The sequence below is a fragment of the Lutjanus erythropterus genome, chromosome 24 (genome assembly GCF_056507025.1).
Source record: "Lutjanus erythropterus isolate fLutEry1 chromosome 24, fLutEry1.hap2, whole genome shotgun sequence".
NCBI classification, from domain to species: Eukaryota; Metazoa; Chordata; class Actinopteri; order Lutjaniformes; family Lutjanidae; genus Lutjanus; species Lutjanus erythropterus.
Genome location: NC_139340.1, coordinates 11531397 through 11552223, shown reverse-complemented (window position 1 = coordinate 11552223; position 20827 = coordinate 11531397). Strand labels below are relative to the sequence as shown.

Sequence of the window (20827 nt, the reverse complement as noted above, 5' to 3'; positions counted from 1 at the left end):
TCTGATGGATTCCAAGATTGAATTTTGGCTAATGCCTTCCGCACCTTTTCCTCCTGACACAAACTGTTTACCTGCGTGATTGGTTGAAACACAGACTATAAAAAGGATACAGAACACGTTCAATATCAATATCTGGTCCCTTGCCTGATATCTGTTTGTAGAGATGGACACTTTGCAGTATGTTCAGTCGTTGTCTCCTGAGAGTTTACAGTGAGTTTGATGAGTGTGAAACACTCCCAAGCTGCCGTGTTAAACTCTGAAGTCGGTCGTTCTCATGACATGAAAGTAACCAATCACATGGGGCAGATCTTAATGCTGTCAGAGCTGGAGCTGAACTGGCCTAGAGCGAAGTCCAGTCCCACCCCGACTCCGCTGCCCACCCCGAAGGCGGCGTAAAGCGGCTGGGTGAAGTTAGCGCGGAAGGTGTGGAGGTGTGTCATGCTCTCTGCCACGCTGTAGAACGCCAGCGACCCCATGGACAGGTCCAGGTAGATGCCCAGGCGGGGGGAGTAGGTGACCGGTATGTCCCTCTTCTCGTTGTCGTGCATGGCTGAGCAGCAGGTGTCCGACAGCTCCAGGGTCCACGACTGGGCATTGTAACCGAGCCCTGACCTGGCGTCTGAGCCCTTCCTGCTCATCGCCCCGTAGGCTACCCCCATAGAGGAACCCCGGCCTCTCCACTCCACCTCCCAGTAACAGCGCTGGGCGCACAATGGGGTCTCGCACATCACCTGGGTCCAGCCGTCAAAGCGCTGCGGAGTATCGGGGTAGGGCTGCGCCGCCCCCTGCAGGGTGGCTTTAGTGCTTCCCTCAGAGAGAACCAGCCGTCGGTGGGCAGTGTTAGGGTCAAGGGTCAAGTTGACAGAGTCTGTGAAAGACATGGTTTAGAGGATAATTATTCACGTTCTTTAAAATTAAAAAAATTAATACGCATTTAAGTTCATTCTTCACCTTGAAAATAGTAGTTTGTCAAAACAGTAAAACTGCAGTTAAACATTGAGACTCACACTGCAGGAACTCCTCTCTGGTCCTCGGCTCTGGGGCCTGGATGCTGTCAATGTTGATTTCTCTCACTGCAAAAACAAATACATCAGTTCATGCACATTTTGCAAATGCATATTGATTTGCTTTATTTTACTTTTTTTTTTTTTTGCATCATAATATTTGTTGAACCTTTAATTCATTTTTACATTGCATGCATGTTTCTTGGGGCAAAATGGTGGTAGAGTGCAACATGAACTCACATGCAGGGAAAGCAGGAACGTGATTCATGGTGTCCGGGGTGGGTGAGTCCAAGAAAAGACCGGGGTTAACTGTCCAGTGAGACAACAATGTTAGACACATAGCATTAACATGCACTTGCCCATGTGCAAAGAGTGAAAAGAATATTTTTTTTAATAATTAATTTATTTTTTTAAATAAAGGCAGCCATCTTACTTTCTGTTGGTGTTTCAGGCACAGCAGCCATCCCCCCTGTTGAATGGACACAAGTCACACACTTTCAAACATAATCAACATATAACTATTTAACATGTTTTAATCTGGTCTGAAATTCTAATCTTTTAATAATCTAAATGTATCTTAGAATACCAGTTAATATTCTTGAAGTCTTTCTGCCTTTTTTGTGTTATTATTATTTAGTTATTTTATCGATTAATTAATATCATGGCTATTAAAATTAACACTGCCTTTCATCTGGTTAAGCACAATGCATGTCTATTAATGTCTATTACAGTAGGGTGAAAAGGGACTCGAGCCCTGTTTCCTCTCGTCTTTATCTCCTCCCACTGCAGATTAGTGAAATGATTTTGATTAGAGAGGAGAGTATGGGAAGTGGAGTCGGGCCTTACATGGGTTTCCTCCTGCAGGCGGTGTGCTATTGGCTGGGGCGGCTGGGGTGGCGGGGGTGGTGCCACGCCGATGGGAGCGGAAGATGCTGCTGATGGACGCCATCCGACTGAAACCTGACCCTGATTCAGGAGGAAAAGACAAAAGAGTTTATTCCTGCACTGTACAAGGTTGTTGGGAGCAAATAATGATTTTTTTTTTTAATTATAAGGTTAGTGTTGTACCTCCAGTTGATGCTGGTGCAGGAGCTGGGGCTGGAGCAGGGGTCGGGGTGGCTGGGATTGGGGTCGGGGTCGGGGCTGCAGCAGGGGCAACCTGACTCTGACTGGACCTGCTCCAAAGAGACTGAGACTCTCTGCGGCTGGGAGTGGGGCTCGGTCTGGGGCTCGGTCTGGGGCTTGGTCTGGGGTTGGTCTCCCTCACTGTTTGGAAGTGTAGGATGTTAAATCACAGTTTTGGTTACACTCACTGTCAGCTGATAACAATTTAGCCTCGTTAGACTTTGAGTACATTTCAGAGCCTGTACTTTTTCGCTTTTACTTGAGTAAAGGCGAGAGATCCCCACCTTCTGTCCAACAATTCTGTGGATCTAATGCATCCAGTTAGAGGACAAAATGAGCAACTGAAAATTCACGTGTTATGAAATGCAGTTGTTTGTTCCGTCTTTACTTGTAGAACACGATTGATTGACATTCATATAAACATATTTCTTGCAGCAGGAAGCAGCCACCTTATCATCAGGAAGTCTCGGTTTTTAAATCAGAGCCATTCCTGACACAAGCAGAGTGAACCCTACCTGTCTCTCTTTCCTCTCTTCTCTGTCTGTCTCGAAGTCGAGGTGAGCTCGTGTTTCCTCTGTCTGCAACGAGGAAGCAGAATGGTTTAAGACATTCACGTTTGCAGTGTGACTCACGCTGCAGCTCTGAGGTTAATTTAGGGGATTTTCAACAGCACCTACACAAAATCTCACCTCTTGGCGTGTCTCTGCTCCTCACATCTGGACTTTTGATGCCTATACCTGAAGAATAAAACATGAATGTCATGTTTAAAAAGGTCTGCAGCGTGAATTAATTTCATTACTGTCATATATATTAAAATGAATGTCAGCGTATGGTACCAAGTCCTCTTCTGTCTGTACTCCGCGCTCCAGTTGAGGGTGTGGAGGCTATGAGACATGAAAAGAAACCATGTAAATATTACACATGTATATATATATATATAGTTATTTAACAGAAAAATAAAGTGATGAAAGAGAAAACGCAGACTTAAAAACACTGGACATACCTGGTGAGCGGCTGTTTGTGTTGCGAGAACCCAGACCAGAAAACACTGTACAAAAAGGGAAAATCAGAAATTAGTTTTAGGATTATGGGACATGTAGTCGTGTAAAATAGATTAAGATTAAAAAAGTCCAAACTCACATTTTAGAAACCCTGCTTTATGTCCCGCGTTGCCTTTGGCTGGATGAGAGGAAGTCATTAATAAGTAAGAAGGCTCAACACAACTACAACTTTTTATGCTCGTATTAAAAATTAAAATGTCTGGAACGTACCGTCTCCCAGCGTGAACAGTGTCGTGTCATTGACTGGAGGAGAACAGACAATAAGATGAAGAAAGATGAGACATGAAAAGAGAAGAATGTAGGACAAAACAAAGCCTCCTGTAACAGACCTTGTTTGGTGATCTTGCCCAGCTCCTGGTTGCACAGGTCCTCCACTTTCTCCCTGAGGTCCAGGATGGCGTCTCGTACCGGCTCAAAAGAGGCTTCCGGATTGACCACGACGGGGGGCAGGTCGCCCGACACCAGGGGACTGCTCATGGTCTCGCATGTCTGAAGGAAAACATGGAGGTTGGTTTGATCAGAGCAGTCAGGACCTTCAGCTGTAACTTTAAAGGTGCCGTATGTATGTGTTTCAACAAGTAGTCAAGATTTTTATTGTGGGACACTTGAGGAAAACTGTCTGATTGGTAACGCCTCAGGTCAAGACGACAAAGTCTCCTCTGAGCCTACCTGCAGGTAGTAGATGTGGTCCTCGCAGCGGGCCAGATCCTTCATCTCTGTGTCCCTCTTCTTCAGCTCCTTGATCTCGGCCTCCAGGCTGTCTGCGACCTCCTGAGCCTGACCCATCTTCTCCAGGCCGGCCTGATCCAGCACCTCCTCCAGCAGCTCCTGCAGACGCTCCACTGAGCGCTGCAGCTCCAACAGCACCTGCTCCGTGTCTCCATGTACCCTGTCTGCAGAACGCTGTGCAGGCAGGAAGCGAGACGATGAGGTGATTGTGTCTCAGTTTGCCACAGAACAGTTCTATGAAGTTACTGTGTTTTATGGGGGATTTCATTTTGAGAGTACTGGTGAAACCCAGTAAAGATAAAACTCTGCTGACCAACCTTCATCACCTCCATCACCTTCTTCAAGTCTTTCAGCTCCTGCTCTCTGTCTTTCAGCCGCTGCTGATTCTCTGCCTGCATCTCTGACAGGGCTTTCTACAGCGGGACACGCAAAGACATGACGTCAAAATAATCCACAGCCCTCTCACACAATTAAACAAACACAAGCACGAGGAAACAGCTGTATTGCACATGTGACGCAGAAGTCAACACAAGAGGGCGGAGCGTTATGAATGGACAGGAATGTAGTTAGGAATGTCCTCAGCCTGCGTGGAGCCGCAGTCAGACACAAAGAAGAGAGGACAACACCTCTAACAGAAACCCATCAGACAGAACAATGGACAGTTAGCAGGACGGGTGATATACTGTACATATATAGTACTGACACAGAAACCCCCTCTTTGGGAGTGTTTCTGTTTATTATTGTTTATTTATTTGTTTGTTTTTTTTATTATTTTTGTTTATTTTCAAAATTCACCAGAAACTCTTCCTTCTTGACTGTTTTGTTTACAAAGTAGGTTTGTCCTAAAATCAGTTTGCAGCTTCTCAAATGTTTATTTGTTTTTTTATGGTAGTAAATTGAATATCAAACAATGTGGGGAAAAAAAACAAACAATCTGAGGTGAGATGAGGTGGACAAATTTAACTAGTTTATCACTTTTATGGACAAACAATTAATCAGGTGCTTGAATTGAATCAGTTTCAGCCCTGGCTGAGTGATTAAATATGTACCTGGCTTGGCAAAAATCTTTCTCCCAGCAGTCATTTTAACATGAAATAGTAGCATTAAATGGTTTTACATCACTTTTAATGCAGCCTATCACACAAACCCAGCACTCAAATTTGATATTGGATCACACAACAGTCCACCCTGGTATCCCCTCATCACTGCTATCATTTTTGGAGCTTCTCATCTGGTCCCTGGGGCCAGTGGAGCATCGATTCTTGCCTACCTGTTTCTCCAAGCGCTCAGCCTTGGTCGACACACATTCGTGGCCTTTGTGGTGGTTGCTGGTGCACAGCCAGCAGACGAACATCTTGCACTGGCGACAGTAGAACTCTTGCAGGTACTTGTGCTGGGTACAGATCTTCTCAGCCAGGTTGCCTGTTGGTGCGATCAGCTCATGCTGCTTCAGGGCCTTCTTGGTCTGGTGGGGCTTCAGGTGGGCCTCGCAGAATGAGCTCATACATACCAGGCAGCTCTTGATTGCCGCTCGCTGTTCTCCTTTGCACATGTCGCAGGGCACTGCTGAGGAGGAGAGCTTCCCTCTGGATCTTGATGAGGAGGAGGCAACCCCACGGGCGCTTCGCATAGACTCACGCACCTCAGATTTGAGGGCCCCTTTGCGGAGCTGCTCCACTGCCTCAGCCAGCATGGTGTTCCTGGACAGGGAGGGCTTGGGGCAGAAGGTCTGGCGGCACTGGGGGCAGCTGTAGATCCCTTTGGGGTCATCTTTGCTCCAGTAGTCCTTGATGCAGCCCATGCAATAGCTGTGTCCACAGGGGATGGTGACCGGATCATTTGGGAGATCCAGACACACAGGGCAGTTAAACTGCTCCTCTGTCCACAGTTTAGCACTCATACTGACAGTCAGACACAAAGCAAAGAGGCAGCAGAAGGAACAGAGAGGTGTGATGTTGAGAGATTTAAAGCAGAACAGTGGAAGAGAAAAATCCAGACATGTAAAGAGGTCCAGGCGCCTGGACTCACAGGAGGGAAATGTGCTCTACTCTCTCAGGTGAGAGCAGGGAGAGGTAAGCAGGGCGGGGCCAGAGCCACCAGGCAGGTCGAGCGGGGAAAACGGGTGTTGGTGGAAAACTGCTGAATGCCAGGAGTTCAAAGGTGTGAATGGACTGATCATTTTATCATTTCACCAGACAAGTGGTGAAAGAAATATTCTGATCCTTCAGTGATCAATGTACCAATCGGTAAAATTGAGAGTCAGTTTGAGTTTTTGTTTTGCTTTCCTGCCTATGATGACTTAAGCAGTACACTTTTTACCAAAATGTTCTTTATTTATGTTGACTTATTTTGGCAGGATGAGTATGAGAAACTTGAGTTGTGCTTTAGAAAGGGAACATTTTTTTGATTCAGATTTTATCGTGGATATGAGCTCTGCCATGTTGTGTCACGTGAAGCCAGAGTCTGCATCAGGGTTTTTTGAGTTCCCGTTCATAAACCCGAGCAGAGCTCAGCTGTCAATCATGATGTTAAACTAGCTTTTCATAACATTAAATAACTAACCAATTTAAAATCAGGCTTATAAGAAAAATTAACACTTGAACAAAGAAAAATGTGATGTGCACTTTTTAGTTTGGTTCATGTCCTATCTACTAAAATAGAGTGAGCGGGATTTGACCCATATGGCTGCCAGCCACCAGGAGGCTTTCCAGATGCTTTGGCGCCACTGTCATTTTGCCAATGTCTCGTTCTTGAGGCAGGAATATTCCTGGTTGAGGCTTGTGGTCCAGGGTTCAAAGACGGGACACTGCAGCCACAAGTGTGGCCTGTCTGGCAGTATCAAAACCAGCGACCATGAACTTTAAATCAAATAATTTATTGCAGAACTCACTTTGTCGACAGTTAATATTAATGTTCAGCCACTTGGCTAATATTACCATTTGATGGAGTTACACGATCCAATAGGAAAGATGTAAATTCTTTCTGAAATATCAGCTCACACCTGTTATTTAGGCCTGCAAGTTAAACACACTGGATTTAATGTCAGTAATGTCATGTGACATTATGGTCACTGGGACAATCATTTCTGTGTGGTGTTCATATAGATTACATTAATCAAATGACATTAATTAAAAGCGTGTTGCAAGCAGTGTGTGTTTTGTGTGGCAGTGATGATGTAGGTAATGTTAGCTAGGATGTGGCTGAATGTTAATTTTATGTATGTTTGTCATTTGAGGAAAATAGCCGCCATGTGAGTCTGGTGGATTCCATTCCATTCTAGTGGTTGCTAGGTTGCTGCAGTGGTTGCCAAGGAACCACGCATCACACATTTTACACCTAAACAAATCATTCATTTTGAAAAATGTCGAAAATGACAAATTCACAATTTTATTATTTTTTATCTCAAAACCTATTTTTAAAATGTTTATAAAACCTTTATTTTCTTCACACCTTCCACATTAGCTTGGGGTTGTGTGATGATGCAGAATGACTACACAGAAGTGGAAATGTCTGGAAAAATTAAAAGATTTTCTAGATCTCCACGAGTTGTAGAAATATTGTAAGACCTGCATCAGTGTTTATTTCACAATAATGACCTGCTCACTGTGCAATATCCCACCTATTACACAGCAATTTATATTTAAAATAATAAATAATGATAATAATTTGACAAAAAATATACACATAAAAAAGATTTTTTTTAAACCTGAAACAAGCTGTATGTTTAAAAACACATTTCTAAATGATTTAATACCTTATTTGACCTTTTTATTTTGCAGTTTGTGGTATCTTTTTAACCTAGAAACACTGAACTAGTGCATCTGGAGATTTATACATTGAGTCAAAGCTGCTCCACCTTTTGGATGCAATGTTCCCTTCTGTCAAAATATCCAGTTTGTGTCCATGAATATTTTAATTCAAAGACAACCTCAAAACCTGGTCTGTGTCCTGCCTCTGTGTGTGTGTATCTGTAAGTTCAGCTTGTGTATGACACAGTGTGAATAGTGTGGAGACACAATGATGTTTATTTGTCTCCACCTAGTGGATGATTTACTGCAGGCAGGCTGACTCTTTTACTCTTAATTTGATAAACATAGAGAAAGGACTCTTATTCTACATGTGATAATAAGTGACAACAAGGACTTTAATGTTTTGCAAATTTTATTGAAGTAAATTGAGAATGAAATCAAAGGTTTTGATGATTTAGGGGTCTGACTGTCCCTTTTTGCTCTGTAAGCTTAGCTCGTTCAAACTGTTACTGGACCACAGAGCAAAATGGTCATCAATTCATTGATTATTTCTGTTGGTTTCTTTTGGACAATTTACTCTGTCCAGGGCAGGAGTATGCAACCTTTACGATCAAAGGGGGGGGTTTTAGAGTTACCAGTTAACCTAGCGTGAATGTCTTTGGGATGTGGGAGAAAGCCGGAGCACCCGGAGAGAAACCCACGCGGACACGAGGAGAACATGCAGACTCTGCACAGAAATGCTGTGAGGCTGCAGTGCACCACCGTGCCGCCCAACAAAAGATCAGTTGTTGGTAAACCTTTTTCAAAAGTGGAGTCTGCAACCTTTACGATCAAGACACATTTTTGGCCAAAAAAAAAAGGGGGGGGGGATTTAGAGTTACCAATTAATCTAGCGTGAATGTCTCTGGACTGTGGGAGAAAGCCGGAGCACCCGGAGAGAAACCCACGCGGACACGGGGAGAACATGCAGACTCTGCACAGAAATGCTGTGAGGCTGCAGTGCACCACCGTGCCGCCCAACAAAAGATCAGTTGTTGGTAAACCTTTTTCAAAAGTGGAGAATTTGACTTGGGCTTAAAACTGATGGACTATGCATGTAGTATGTTGGCTTGAAATTTTGAGCTGGTAAATATCACTTTTTGCTAAAGTCACAGGGAGCCACTGGAGAGGAGCTAAAGGGCCGCATGTGACTCTGGAGCCTCGGGTTGCAGAACCCTGCTCCAGGGGAAATCAACTAATCTTGAGATCTACTGCTGGTGCAGGAGCCGAACGGCCTGCACAGAATCTTGAACATACTGACGATTGCGGGGCGCTTCTGTTTCTTCTGTGGTGGGGTTGTCGATGCTTTCTCCACGTTGATGAATTCATTGTCACACTCTGTTGAATTAATCTCACAGAATGGACTAGCTTTTACCTTCCTTCCTCTGAAAAATCTCTTCAACTTGGCTGCAAAGCTGCTGTTTTTTCTTGCAGACATGCGCAGCTGCATTTCTAATGTCCTGGCAACTGCGTCTATAAAAGTCGCCTCACTGATTACCACGGCAGCCTGCAGCATATTTGCAGATCCAAACATGCGGCAAAGTTCTTTGCAGACAGGGATGTGGGCATTTTCAACACTCTGGAGAGTTAGTTGTCCTGCAATCTTCTTACTCAGACGTTCCACCATCCCATCGAAGTCCATGTCAGATTTTGGTGTCTTGGCTGCCTTGGCAATTTGAGTTAGAAGGTTCTCAAGAAACACAGTGAGGACGGACCCTTGCTGCTCTGGTATAGAATTGATATCTTCAGCATCCTCTGCACTAAGTACCTCAACATTTGTTACCTCGTCTGGACAGGAGCCTTCAGAGCGATCCCCGTCCAGACATACTTGAACCTTAACATCGCTTCCACCTGGGACGGCAGATCCTTCCTTCTCTGGTACAGATTCAGTGTCTGCATCATCCTCTGCACTAAGTACCTCAACATTTGTTACCTCATCTGGACAGGAGCCTTCAGAGCGATCCCCGTCCAGACATACTTGAACCTTAACGTCGCTTCCACCTGGGACGGCAGATCCTTCCTTCTCTGGTACAGATTCAGTGTCTGCATCATCCTCTGCATTTAACTCCTCAATGCAGGTTGTCTTGTCTGGACAGGAGCCCTTGGTGGTCTCCCTGTCCAGACATTCTTGATCGTCTTGGGCCTTTGCATCATTTCCACCTGAGAAGGTTGACTCTAGCTCGTTTAAAAAAGAATCGATTTCTTTGAGCTCCGCTGTACCCAATCTAGATGGTTGATCCTCATGTAACTCGGCACTGCCTCCATCTGAGAGGACGGATTCTTGCTGCCCTAATACAAATGTGAAACCCTTAGATAAAACGCTGTCCAGAGATATCTGAAATGCTTCTCTGTTTGAAAAAGGGAAGATTGACTTCACATTACTGTCCCAAGGCACTGGAAAATCTGCGGGAATTAAGCAGCTCAATATATGGCTGACATAGTAAACCATATCTTTGGTGTCAAATTGGGGGAGGACTGCCGAGTGAGTCAAATACGAGGTACATGATATGGTATCTGACAGTTTACGGTTCACTGCCTTTGTCACTTCTGCTACAAATAACTCTGTTAGACGTTCAGAGTAGTGAGTCTTCCTCTGTTGTGCTAACATTGTTTCACCAAAACAGAAGTGCAGTGAATCCCCAATGCTGGCATGGATATCGTCCTCCGTCACAGATGTGTAATTATGCTTCAGTATAGATTCAATCCTGGCTCTGGAAAAGAAAAACAAAAGGAAAAACAGTCATGTTAGTCAACCCATATTTTAGACTCAAATGTTACTAAATGTGTCATAAAATGTGGAAAATAGAGAAGAATGAAGAAAAGAAGTTTTACTTACTCTGTCATCATTTTGCCAGGGCCTGGAGCCGGTAGGTTACACAACCTGTCCTGAACTTGAGGGGCCACATTATTGTAGATAACTGTAGTGACCACATTTAGAAGTTCAAACATCATGCTGGACAATATTTTGATTGTGCCTGGCTCAATAAATTCCTTTGCCAAAATCCCCCACTGGCATCGTGTGAGGTCCAATAAATGAGTGATGGCAATCTTTGCAAAATCCACTGTTTTAAACACAGGCATGTCCAAATCGCTGCACCGTTGCAGTCCCATTTCATCCGATGTAATCTAGAAAAACAAACAAACAAACAAACAGGGTTTAGCAATCAAGAATCTGTTACATGCAGTTACAAAAATAAAATATATAGAAATCTGGTTTGTATATGTGATTCAAGGCTGGAGATACTTACTTTTTTAGCCATCTCTTGCAGTGGTTTATCCTTCAAAAACAGTTTTAAGACTGTATACTATTATCTAAAGTAGTATAACAGTACAATACAGTATAGTGTTATACTAGTATTGCTTGTATCAGTTGAATCCGTAAATCTTTGATGTAGTGTAGTGATAATATTTTCACTTCTCAGTCGCGTTGTAAGGCTGTGATATGTTCACTGTGTCTCTGCTGCTGAGTTAATATGGTGACTTCTGAAAAGATCAGAATTTATTCTAATGAGCTTCGGTGACATCACAACTCTGGCTTTGATGACACGTACACACACACACGGAATGCTTTTTTTTAAAAAATATCTTTATTTAAAAAGAATGCTGTGCTTAAAAAAAAATCTTTATTTAAAAAGAATGCTGTGCTTAAAAAAAATGATAAAATGATAAATAAATTAAGCTCTGGTTCTCTGCAATAATATACTGTACATTATTAATTTAGTTCAATAAATTATTTAAATAATCTAATAATGAATAAATACTAATAAATATTAATATTATAAATATATTGTAAATATAATATATTATAAATAATAAGACATTTAATACATAGCCTTTTTTCATGTCAAACAGCAATGTTGGGCTATCTCGGTTCAGTTTTTGACTGTCTGTCGGATCAAATAACAAAATCATGATCCCAAACAAGTAAATTAAGTTTCAGACTTTAAAAACCTCTGGAAAAAACAAACAAACAAACAAACAAACAAACAAAACAACAACAACAACAATAACAAAAACTCATGCTGCTGAAGTACCATGTAGCCAAAGAGTGTTCAACTTTAAAAAATAATGAAATTTCAGCCAAGCCAATTAAAAATAGCCGCCTATAGATGATTATTAACGACATAATGTGGTTTAATCAGATACCTTCAACTCGTGTACGATTATAATGTTGTCACCTTATTTATAGAACCGAACAAGAAGTTAATGTGTCAAAGGTAAAACAACAAGACAATGTTTGGTGTCCGAGACGAATTTTAAAGCGAAGACGGAAGTGCAAACAGAGATTCCTCTTGTACGTCCTGAAGTTAGCAATTTTTTTCCCTCCCAGGAGACGCAAGTCATGACCCGCCCAACTCTGGCTTTGATTGGCTTATACTCGTTGACTGTCTCGGTATTGGTCGTTTGGATTGGGTTGGTTTAAGCATGAGGGGTGGGATTGGATAAACCTAGGGGGTAAGCCAATCAGAGACAGAGGAGGGCGGGTCATACTTTCGCTATCCCGGGGAAGAATATAGCTTGAAGTGAGGCACAGCCGAGTTGTTTAGCTAATTTTGTTGCGTTTATGAGCCGGTTTTTAGTTTACCGACATGTCAAATAAATCCGTGAAACGTCCCGGAGTTGGGGTCGGGGTCTTGGTGACAGATTTAGCCCACCCAGGCTGTGTTCTCCTGGGAAAACGGAGAAGCGAAATGGGTAAAGGGACATACCAGCTCCCCGGGGGACACTTGGAGTTTGGGTAGGTAGGTAGCTCATGCAGTTAGTAAAGTCACTTCATAATTGTGACATTATGAGTCACATATATACACTGCTTATGAATGTGTAACACACATATAAATCACAAACACACCTTTCACTGTTGTGTTTTTTTGTCATTAGCATCTAAATTATAAAGAAATTAATACATGTTATTCAGAAAATATTGTGCCGAAGTTTCCCAAATAGTTAAGCAAATATTTAGCTAGACCTTTTCTGAATTAGCATGGTTGCAAATGTCTGCCAAATTAGTCTGCACAAACACGAATATTATCAGCCCAATATTGGCCCATCACAGCTATATCGGTCTATATCACTATCGTCATATACGTTGTCCAAAATGCAATGCAATGGAATAAATATGTTTTTATGTATATACTCTATATTCTGTATAAAGAATATTGATCGGTATGTCAATACCAGAATTTTTTTTACTCCCTAATATCAGTATTGGTATTGACCCCAAAAGTCCCATATCATCAGGCCCTACTGAAAACTGATTTTTCATGAGGACCTGATTAGTGCATGTTTCCTCTGTTTTTAACTTTATAGGCAGCACTTGTGTTTGATAACCACATTTGAGGGATCATTGCAAAACTGTGTTGATGGACATATTCTGTATAATGGATATCAGAATTTTATTACTTCCTAATATTGATATCAGCTCCAAAGATCCAGCATTGGTTGGGCTCTAGTAGTGAGGCAGTAATCACTGGTAGATCTGTCATTGAAGACAGTCAGTCATCTCAATGTAAAGGTCTGACTGGTGGAGTAGAGGAGTCTAAATATAATCCCCATATGACCTGCCCTGAAATGGAAAATGGAAAAGGATCTGACTGTGACAACTTCCAGTAACTGTGACGCTCATTTATGTCGTTGAAAGGGAGACGTGGGAGGAGTGTGCTCACAGGGAGGTGTTGGAGGAAGCAGGGGTGCGTTTGGTGAACGTCTGCTTTGCGTCAGTGGTGAACTCCGTCCGACTGGAGGAGCAGTACCACTATGTCACCATAATCATGCAGGGAGAACTGGACAGGAAGCAGTCAGGGGAGCCAGAGAACCTGGAGCCTGAGAAGAACGAGGGTATGTGAAGTAGAACGACATGGTAGCTCAATCTGTCCATGTACCACTAGCTAAAAGCTTTTTATTTTGAGAATGAATTGTCTCACAATATGAATATGTTTTCATTATATCTTTTATTTTGTTGGCAACACTTGTGTGATCCCAATATTTCACAAGAAGCTGATCTATAGTGTCTTTATTAGCACTTCAGTGATGCTTCAGGACCACATCGCTGACCTGCTAATAACAACATTAAAACACACTCTCTTGTATAATCTTGTTTAAATCCATGGTTCTCTCTCACCCAGGTTGGACGTGGACGCCGTGGGACAAGTTTCCTCCTGAGGAGCAGCTCTTCTTACCGTTAGCAGGTCTGAGACAACAAGGTTTCCAGCCGTTCGGGAACACCAACACTCAACCTCATTTGTGAAACTACAAGTTTCATCCTTCCACAATTATAAAACACACAATGTTATGGTACATACATACTGTAACTTCTCCCAGTATTATGAACTGTTACGGACTATTTTAGCATTAATTCAGACGTAAAGCAAATTATGTTTCAAATAAAATTAGGGCAGCATTTAACAATTATTTTCATTGGTCTATAAAATGTCAGAAAATGATGAAAAATGTCCACCAGTGTTTCCCAAAGCTCAAGATGACGTCCAACAATATCTTGTTTTGTCCACAAACAAAACAGACTTTAACACAAGAAAAGCAGAACATATTTAAAGATTTTATTCTTTTTGTGTAACTTGTTATTCTACTTTATATGTCATGATATTCAAAAGTTAAAAAAACAGACTTGGGAATATCCTAAAGAATCAACTATTGGCTTTAATATGATATTTGTGAAAGTTTATGAAGAGATATAAAAACTTAAGATCATTTCTAGACATGTTACAACTGTTTTATAATAGTTTGATAAATGAATACATTATTATTTATCAACAGATACATTTAAAAAGATTTATCATAATTTATCAATAACAAATTCTGCCTCAAATGAGGGTAAAAACTTGAAAATGTGTCTTAAAAGCTGGAACAGTTTATGAAACTTTACATAAAGTCAAAGCTAAAAATTAGTCTTGTATACACAGGACAACTGGAACTGAAATAAACACAGCCTTTGGTCAGTTTTCTCCACCTCACATCAGATTTGTGCCGGTGACGCTCACCGCCAACAGCAGGGTCCACAGGGTTGCGGCAGCGGTTGCCACGGCACCACTGAAGGTCTTGTCGTGGGCGTAGGTGATGATGTGCAGGGCTCCGCTGTAGGCCTCCTCGCAGGTCGGCTGGATCTGATTCTCGGGCAGCTTGAAGCCGAATGTGCCGTTATCCCTCAGCTCAAAGGTGAAGGTGAGGGGGATACCCTGCATACGAGCCCAGTCTCTGGATGAACCGGAGTTTGCGTCTGCAGAAAAACGACACAGATGTTACTGTTCCTCACGTCACCTTCAATGAGCTTGTAGTGGCTCGTGACTATTTTATGCTAAACTAAGACATTTCCCTCAAAACCAAGACAAGAAAAGAGATATTTCCGATCAGTGCTTACACATCGCTGTTGCCATTCCTAGAACGCGATCAATCTGTGATTAGCAGTGGTGTGTGGACTTACACAGAACAGCCGGTGAGGTTCCCACAGTGTAGTGCATCCCGTGGACCTTCTTAATGGCATCTGCTGCATCCAAACCCACTTTCATCTGAGAAACCAGACATTAGCTTTTGTCAGACAGTCACTGAAATGTGCAGAGATACAGAGTGCACAAAGATTTTTTCGGTCCTATTGAGCAAAGCCTAATGGCGGTGAAACCTAGGTGAGAATGAAAGCAGTTCTGTGTTCAGGAAAACACAAAAGCTTGAAGCTGTGAATCTCTGATTTTGTAGCATCTACACCAGCTCTGTGTGCCTAGATACTGTAGATTTTCTGTAGTGATGACTGTAAACTAGTTTGAAAACACTCTCAAGCAACTTGGAGACACCAGGAAGCTGTTTAACATGGCAGGAGATGCAGACTTAATTTTTCTGGAGCTTCGTCAGTTTTAATGACGGGAATCGATGGTCTCGACAGACGCACTTGTCACGCTATCTTTGACATGCTGCACAAATGGTGGTGGGGGAGTGTGAAACTTGAAACGCTGAATATGTAGATCGCCTGCGTGGAGTAAACAAGCGCTGCAACACAATTATATCTCCAGTTTATCTCCAGACACGAGGATTGAACTGTTTAATATGTATTTTATCATTTAAATTTAAAACCAGTCAGATGATGGATTTAGTTCTGCTAACTGACTACAATTTACATAATTTGTTTTAACATTTCTGCGAGTATGAAGGGGTGCATTTCTGTTCTTGCCAGTTGCCCTTTTTTCCTTTATTTGGAAAACTGGATATTTGAGACTGATTCCAATATAAAAAAAAAAGTCTACAAACCTTCAGGGCTCAACAATAAGGATTGCCTGTTTGCCCAGGGCCAGTAAAATGCCACATCAAGCTCATAAATCTCATAATTCATTTACCTGATCAGGCAAATAAAAAAGAATGAAACATGCTGGGCCTTGTGCATGATGTTTTCGTATTTTTCTCTTGTATCTGTTCTAAGCAGTAACCTAAGCAGTAAGAGGAAAATACAAAAATCCTGTGTGGTATTCATGATTCATGTATACCAGAGAGTTCGCACTTAGCATATTGAAACACTCCAGTAAATCTAGATAAGTGCAGCAGACCTGAGTATCATGTGCAAAACCACAAAGCAACAAGCTGCTGATACACAGGTTTCATTCAGCTTAGGAAAAAAAGACAAGAGGGACAGTTGCTTTTTTGTTGTATGATACACTGTGTCCTCGCTCAGATTCATTTACTTAAAGATTAAATGTGACAATTATTGTATAGAGAAAAGAAAAGAAATACCAAAGTAGGTTTTTACACTGTAGGATGTCCTGCTCAGTGTGTATCTTGGTTGCAATTAAAAACTAAGGGTTACATTTTTGTTTATGTTAGTGTCAGCAGATACACTTTTATTGGTCTCAAATATTCAGTTCCTGTCTCTCAAATTGAGTTTGAACTAATCAAGAAGACCTGACAGAATGATATCAGGAGTCAGTTTTAGAGTCTCAGTGTTCATAAATTAATCATGCTCCGCCTTCACTCATTTGAGACTCCTAATTGAAAACCTCGTCACACCGTCCACGAACGCCCGTCGTGGCTCTGAGTCCTCGCCAAGCCAGAGGAACATGTTGTTTGAGTGGCTTAGGAGAGCGGGCCGGCTTCCCTACGCTGAAGTCACGCCAAAGCCGGAGAGACGAACGGACATAATCCTGTTTTGCATAATTCTCTCTGGATTGTGGCTCCGTGGGGATATTACCTGCATCATCAGCCTCCACTATCAATACTCCACAGCTCCCTCCTGCCCTGGTCTGTGTTGGCAGATGAGGACTGACTGCTCACTGACTGCCATACTGTACTATTATGTGTGTTTAATGTATGTTGCCATGCACCATTCAAATGCACTGTGCATCCTGTTAACAATATTGAATCCTAACCCTTCTAATAAATTCACGTGTTTACTGAAGTGTTTCTTGCAGATTGTCTCATTTATTTACTGTGGGTTTTTTGCAATCTGCATAAGCTCAGTTTCTATGGCAATAAGCAGAGAATTCTCTTTATTAATGTAGACGCATGCAGTGATAATCAGGCTATAAAGATGCACATACACTTTTTATCCTGACACTATTATTGTGTGTGCATGCTCGTTCTCAGAAATGTGTAAAATATGCATCGGTGTTTCTGTAGATGTAAATACCAGCTCGTCGTAGTTGGAGGCAGTGAAGTTTGGGTGTCCATAGGGAATCAGGAGCAGCTGGCCGTAGGAGTGGATGGTGAGGAAACACAGGAAGTCGTCTTTCCGGCTTCCGACGAAATAAGTGACGGCCTGGGCCTCGGGCTCGGACACAGGTTTACTCCCGCAGTAGATGTTTGAGCTGCAGTTATTTGACACCCCGATAGCTGGAAAGTGGCCAAGAAATTGATTAATCTGACTCAGATGTAGGAGAGACACAACTTATTCCCATGAACAAATCGTACAAATTCTGTAAGACGTCTCTCGTCACTCGGGGGCAACAGAAACAAGCTGTAAACACGACTTGCTTGCGAGCAGTCACCTATTTAGCCTAACCAGCTGATTAGCATTCATTTAGAGTCAACCTCTAGTTTAACCTCAAACTCTCTTGTTGAAATGTAAAAGACTTCTTGCTGTAACAGTGAACGTTTCATGTTATACAACCTGTTTTTCTTTTTATGTCGCGGCAGCAAGATGATTCTGTAGTTTTTGGTTTTTACCAGCTCTTGATGGAAATATCTGGCTCCTCCTTGTTCTCGAGCTCATAGCTACCTGTGTCTGTCTGCTGTTTGGTGCTTGACAGGTTTTAGAAAAACAGCCAACTGTGTCACAAAATGACACTATGGAGCAGTGAGAGTGTAATAAAGCAGTAAAGTTCTAGGCTGTAAAACCAAAACATGAGTTTTATAATGCTAAACTGTTTGCAGACCTGAGGGGAACAGTATAGTGTGGTGATAATTTTCTTTGGGCTCAAACAACCACTTTCACACGTGATCCATGGTTAGTTTACATAAATTTATTGACTATAGCACATTTAATAAAACATTATCTGACTGCCCAACCCAAAGTTTATAAACTGAAATAATTTAATAACCAGAACTTTGGTTTGATATTCGTCTTTAAGGTTGTCCAGTTTTTGTTGCCAGGGTCATAAATCCTGTGAAAGGGACATTAAATAAGTCCAGAAAAACTCAAATATAAATTTAAAGATGAAGAATAACAACGAGACTTACTGCCCCAGTTGGCATCAAAGTTACGGTTGAGATCTGTGCCGTAAAAATCGCAGCCTGGAGGTCCTGGTGACCTGTTCTTCCTCCACAGTCGAGTCTAAACGGGTCAAAATAATCAGGGTGAGTTAAATCATCTGGTTCTGCTTGTTCTATCAATTCAGTCATTTGTAAAACAGGGGCACTTAACATTTTTGTACATGTACGGAAATGATGCTTTGCCCTCGGATTGCTGTTATTATTTTTCCATTCATCTTATTTTGAAAATGAGATCTCCACATTGAGCATCAGAAATCTGAGCTCATTTTAAGTTTACTCCCATCGCTTTATCTCTCATATCCTGTTCACCTGCATCGTCTTAAGGGATCAACTCAGAACCCTTGAAAAGTGATTTGATAAATATCCATCAAATTAAAGCACCGACCGTCTCGTTCGCCCAGGAGTAGATGTATCCGTCTATGTTGAGCACAGGGGTGACGTAGAAGTCCATGTTTGTCATCATCTCTTGCATTTTTGGGTCTGTTTTGTACGCTTGCAGGATCTGATTTGAAGGAGCAAACAAAAACATCAGGGTCAGATTGATATTAGAGGGATATAAACTTCAGACATGAGGATGTTTTTCAAATTAAAAGATGTAGGTTTGAGAAATAGGCAATGAAGTAGCAGATTATTGATCCATATAGTTTGATCTGAGATTCGGGAGACTTTCGGACACCGACTGAACAGTCTCTTGTGTGTTGCTCTGGATGGACCCTCTGAGAATGACTTGTCCATCACACAGTAGCCCTGTGTTTATTTTACTCTAAATAAGACCGTAATTTACAAAATGATCATCATGCTGTATAGAAGACCTGTACTAGCAGACCATAAACTCACGAGGAAACTGTTTACCGAGGTCATAAATCAAGTGAAAATTAGGGTCATTTTGCATAAACCTGCACACAGTCGGACTTCCTCTTGCAACTCTGGAGTTGCTTGCTGGCCGTTACAGAGAAAGCCAGTTTAAAGCACTAATGCATTGGCTTCGCTTCTCAGACACAGAGGCTCTGTCCACTGTTTAATATATGGTTTACAGCCGTCTCTTACCTGTCTGACGAAGTACTGACAGAAGGCCGGGGCAATCCATTCCCTGGCGTGGATACCACAGTCCATCCAGATAGCTTTCTTTTTTGCTTCAGTTTTCACGCCAATCTGGAAAACAAATTCCTTTTATTTGGCTACTGCACCACACAAACAATCCAGTATCCATCTGGTATTTACTCATTTCTTGTCTAAAATATTCAGTTAAGATTTCGGTTTACCTTTAGTAAACTGATAACCCTTTTCTCATAGGTCTGTCCGTACTCCACTATGCTCGCAACATCAGGGTAATCCTTCACAATCTGTTTCATCCAGTCGCTGATCTGTAGAGAGGAGCATTGTTACACATCTGAGTGTCTGTGTGTGTGTGTGTGTGTGTGTGTGTGGGGTGATCTGTCAAAGTAATGTGTGTGCGAGCAGAGCAGCGATCGGGCTTCTCACCTCCGCCATGGGATGGTATTTGTAGTAGTCATACTCCGCTCTGTTGCAAAAGACATGAGACACATGAGAGGTGGTCGTTTTCTATGCATTTACACTTCCTGCAAAGCCAATGTAGCCTTGAGCTACTAGCCTGACGCAGAGATTAGGAGTAAGCTACTCTCAGGCCAAAAAAAATAGTCACATGCTGACCCTAGTTTTGTCTCCTTGTGACCTTTAGTGGTGCTGGGAGATAATTTTCTTTCTTTTTTTTAACCTTTGGGCATAAAAGCTGCTTCCAGTCTTTTGTTAACTAACCGGCTGCTGGCAGTGGCTTCAGATTTGAGGGTGAAATCAGTCTACTCACTTAACTCTTGGAAAAAAGAAAATAAACCAAAATGTCAAACTATACCTCCAATCCTTCAGTTGGATGCTTCAATAGTAATGATAATAGTAATAATATAAACACTCTGATATGACCTGTTTCACATTATGAGTAGGCTACTTTTACTTTTATTAGTCCAAGAACATTTTGCTGATAATATCTCTGCATTTTTGTATAATTCTGAACACAGGATGTGGAACATTTTTGTTTTTAAGTCTTGCTATTTTCACTTGAATAAAGTATATTTTTTCCCCCTCTGAAAATGATATTGTAAGTATTTGGATTCAAAGGGAAAATAAAGAAAAGTAACCGATATTTAATTTTCTTATCATAAAGCAGCAGTACAGTAGGTTGCAGGCTTTTAATGCGTTGCAAACAAAATATATATAACAAATAAACTCCACAGTAATGTCCCCAGCCTTTTTATATTTGCCTTCTTTCTTCTTTCTGTAATTTTCTGAATAAAACTCACCCCTCCACTGTGGCTACTCCCCCCACAGAAAGCAGCACCACGAGGCTCAGTCCCACAGAGTTAAGCATCGTCACTTTGTGAAAGTAAACTCCGCGTTTTGAGAC

The 20827-nt window shown here is 41.9% G+C and overlaps 4 protein-coding genes across 4 annotated transcripts; 1 reads left to right on the top strand and 3 right to left on the bottom strand.

Moving 5' to 3' along the window:
• Nucleotides 1–81: 81 nt before the first annotated feature.
• trim25l (tripartite motif containing 25, like) lies at nt 82–5944 on the bottom strand. The gene is made up of 16 exons (XM_084713239.1): nt 5190–5944; nt 4237–4332; nt 3860–4093; nt 3520–3679; nt 3401–3433; nt 3270–3308; nt 3122–3177; nt 2987–3013; nt 2819–2903; nt 2645–2707; nt 2073–2270; nt 1851–1970; nt 1438–1473; nt 1245–1313; nt 1008–1073; nt 82–868 (listed from the first exon to the last, which is right to left on the bottom strand). Exons 1-16 carry the CDS (start codon nt 5817–5819, stop codon nt 294–296), a joined length of 2487 nt encoding a protein of 828 aa, XP_084569365.1. The 5' UTR covers nt 5820–5944; the 3' UTR covers nt 82–293.
• A 2582-nt stretch (nt 5945–8526) lies between these two features.
• On the bottom strand, nt 8527–10522 carry LOC146304775 (uncharacterized). Its single transcript, XM_084713790.1, has one exon. The coding sequence runs from the start codon at nt 10313–10315 to the stop codon at nt 8903–8905; it is 1413 nt and encodes a 470-aa protein (XP_084569916.1). The 5' UTR covers nt 10316–10522; the 3' UTR covers nt 8527–8902.
• A 1217-nt stretch (nt 10523–11739) lies between these two features.
• Nucleotides 11740–14670, top strand: nudt15 (nudix (nucleoside diphosphate linked moiety X)-type motif 15). The gene is made up of 3 exons (XM_084713804.1): nt 11740–12445; nt 13346–13542; nt 13830–14670. Exons 1-3 carry the CDS (start codon nt 12297–12299, stop codon nt 13949–13951), a joined length of 468 nt encoding a protein of 155 aa, XP_084569930.1. The 5' UTR covers nt 11740–12296; the 3' UTR covers nt 13952–14670.
• LOC146304773 (carboxypeptidase O-like) lies at nt 13637–20038 on the bottom strand. The gene is made up of 8 exons (XM_084713803.1): nt 19891–20038; nt 19671–19772; nt 19456–19560; nt 18794–18910; nt 18376–18469; nt 17327–17529; nt 15143–15227; nt 13637–14938 (listed from the first exon to the last, which is right to left on the bottom strand). The coding sequence occupies exons 1-8, from the start codon at nt 19897–19899 to the stop codon at nt 14673–14675; spliced, it is 981 nt and encodes a 326-aa protein (XP_084569929.1). The 5' UTR covers nt 19900–20038; the 3' UTR covers nt 13637–14672.
• Between the last annotated feature and the right edge of the window lie 789 nt (nt 20039–20827).

Coding starts and splice junctions, on each gene's coding strand:
- trim25l (XM_084713239.1), bottom strand. CDS start 5,819: ATGAGTGCTAAACTGTGGACAGAGGAGCAGTTTAACTGCCCTGTGTGT. Junction 2,708..2,818: donor GAGCAGAGACACGCCAAGAG/GTGAGATTTTGT, acceptor TCCTCGTTGCAG/ACAGAGGAAACACGAGCTCA. Junction 869..1,007: donor CAGAGAGGAGTTCCTGCAGT/GTGAGTCTCAAT, acceptor TGTCTTTCACAG/ACTCTGTCAACTTGACCCTT.
- LOC146304775 (XM_084713790.1), bottom strand. CDS start 10,315: ATGTTAGCACAACAGAGGAAGACTCACTACTCTGAACGTCTAACAGAG.
- nudt15 (XM_084713804.1), top strand. CDS start 12,297: ATGTCAAATAAATCCGTGAAACGTCCCGGAGTTGGGGTCGGGGTCTTG. Junction 12,446..13,345: donor GGGGGACACTTGGAGTTTGG/GTAGGTAGGTAG, acceptor TGTCGTTGAAAG/GGAGACGTGGGAGGAGTGTG. Junction 13,543..13,829: donor GGAGCCTGAGAAGAACGAGG/GTATGTGAAGTA, acceptor TCTCTCACCCAG/GTTGGACGTGGACGCCGTGG.
- LOC146304773 (XM_084713803.1), bottom strand. Junction 18,911..19,455: donor GTCAGTACTTCGTCAGACAG/GTAAGAGACGGC, acceptor CCTTCAAATCAG/ATCCTGCAAGCGTACAAAAC. Junction 17,530..18,375: donor CTTTGATGCCAACTGGGGCA/GTAAGTCTCGTT, acceptor GCCACTTTCCAG/CTATCGGGGTGTCAAATAAC.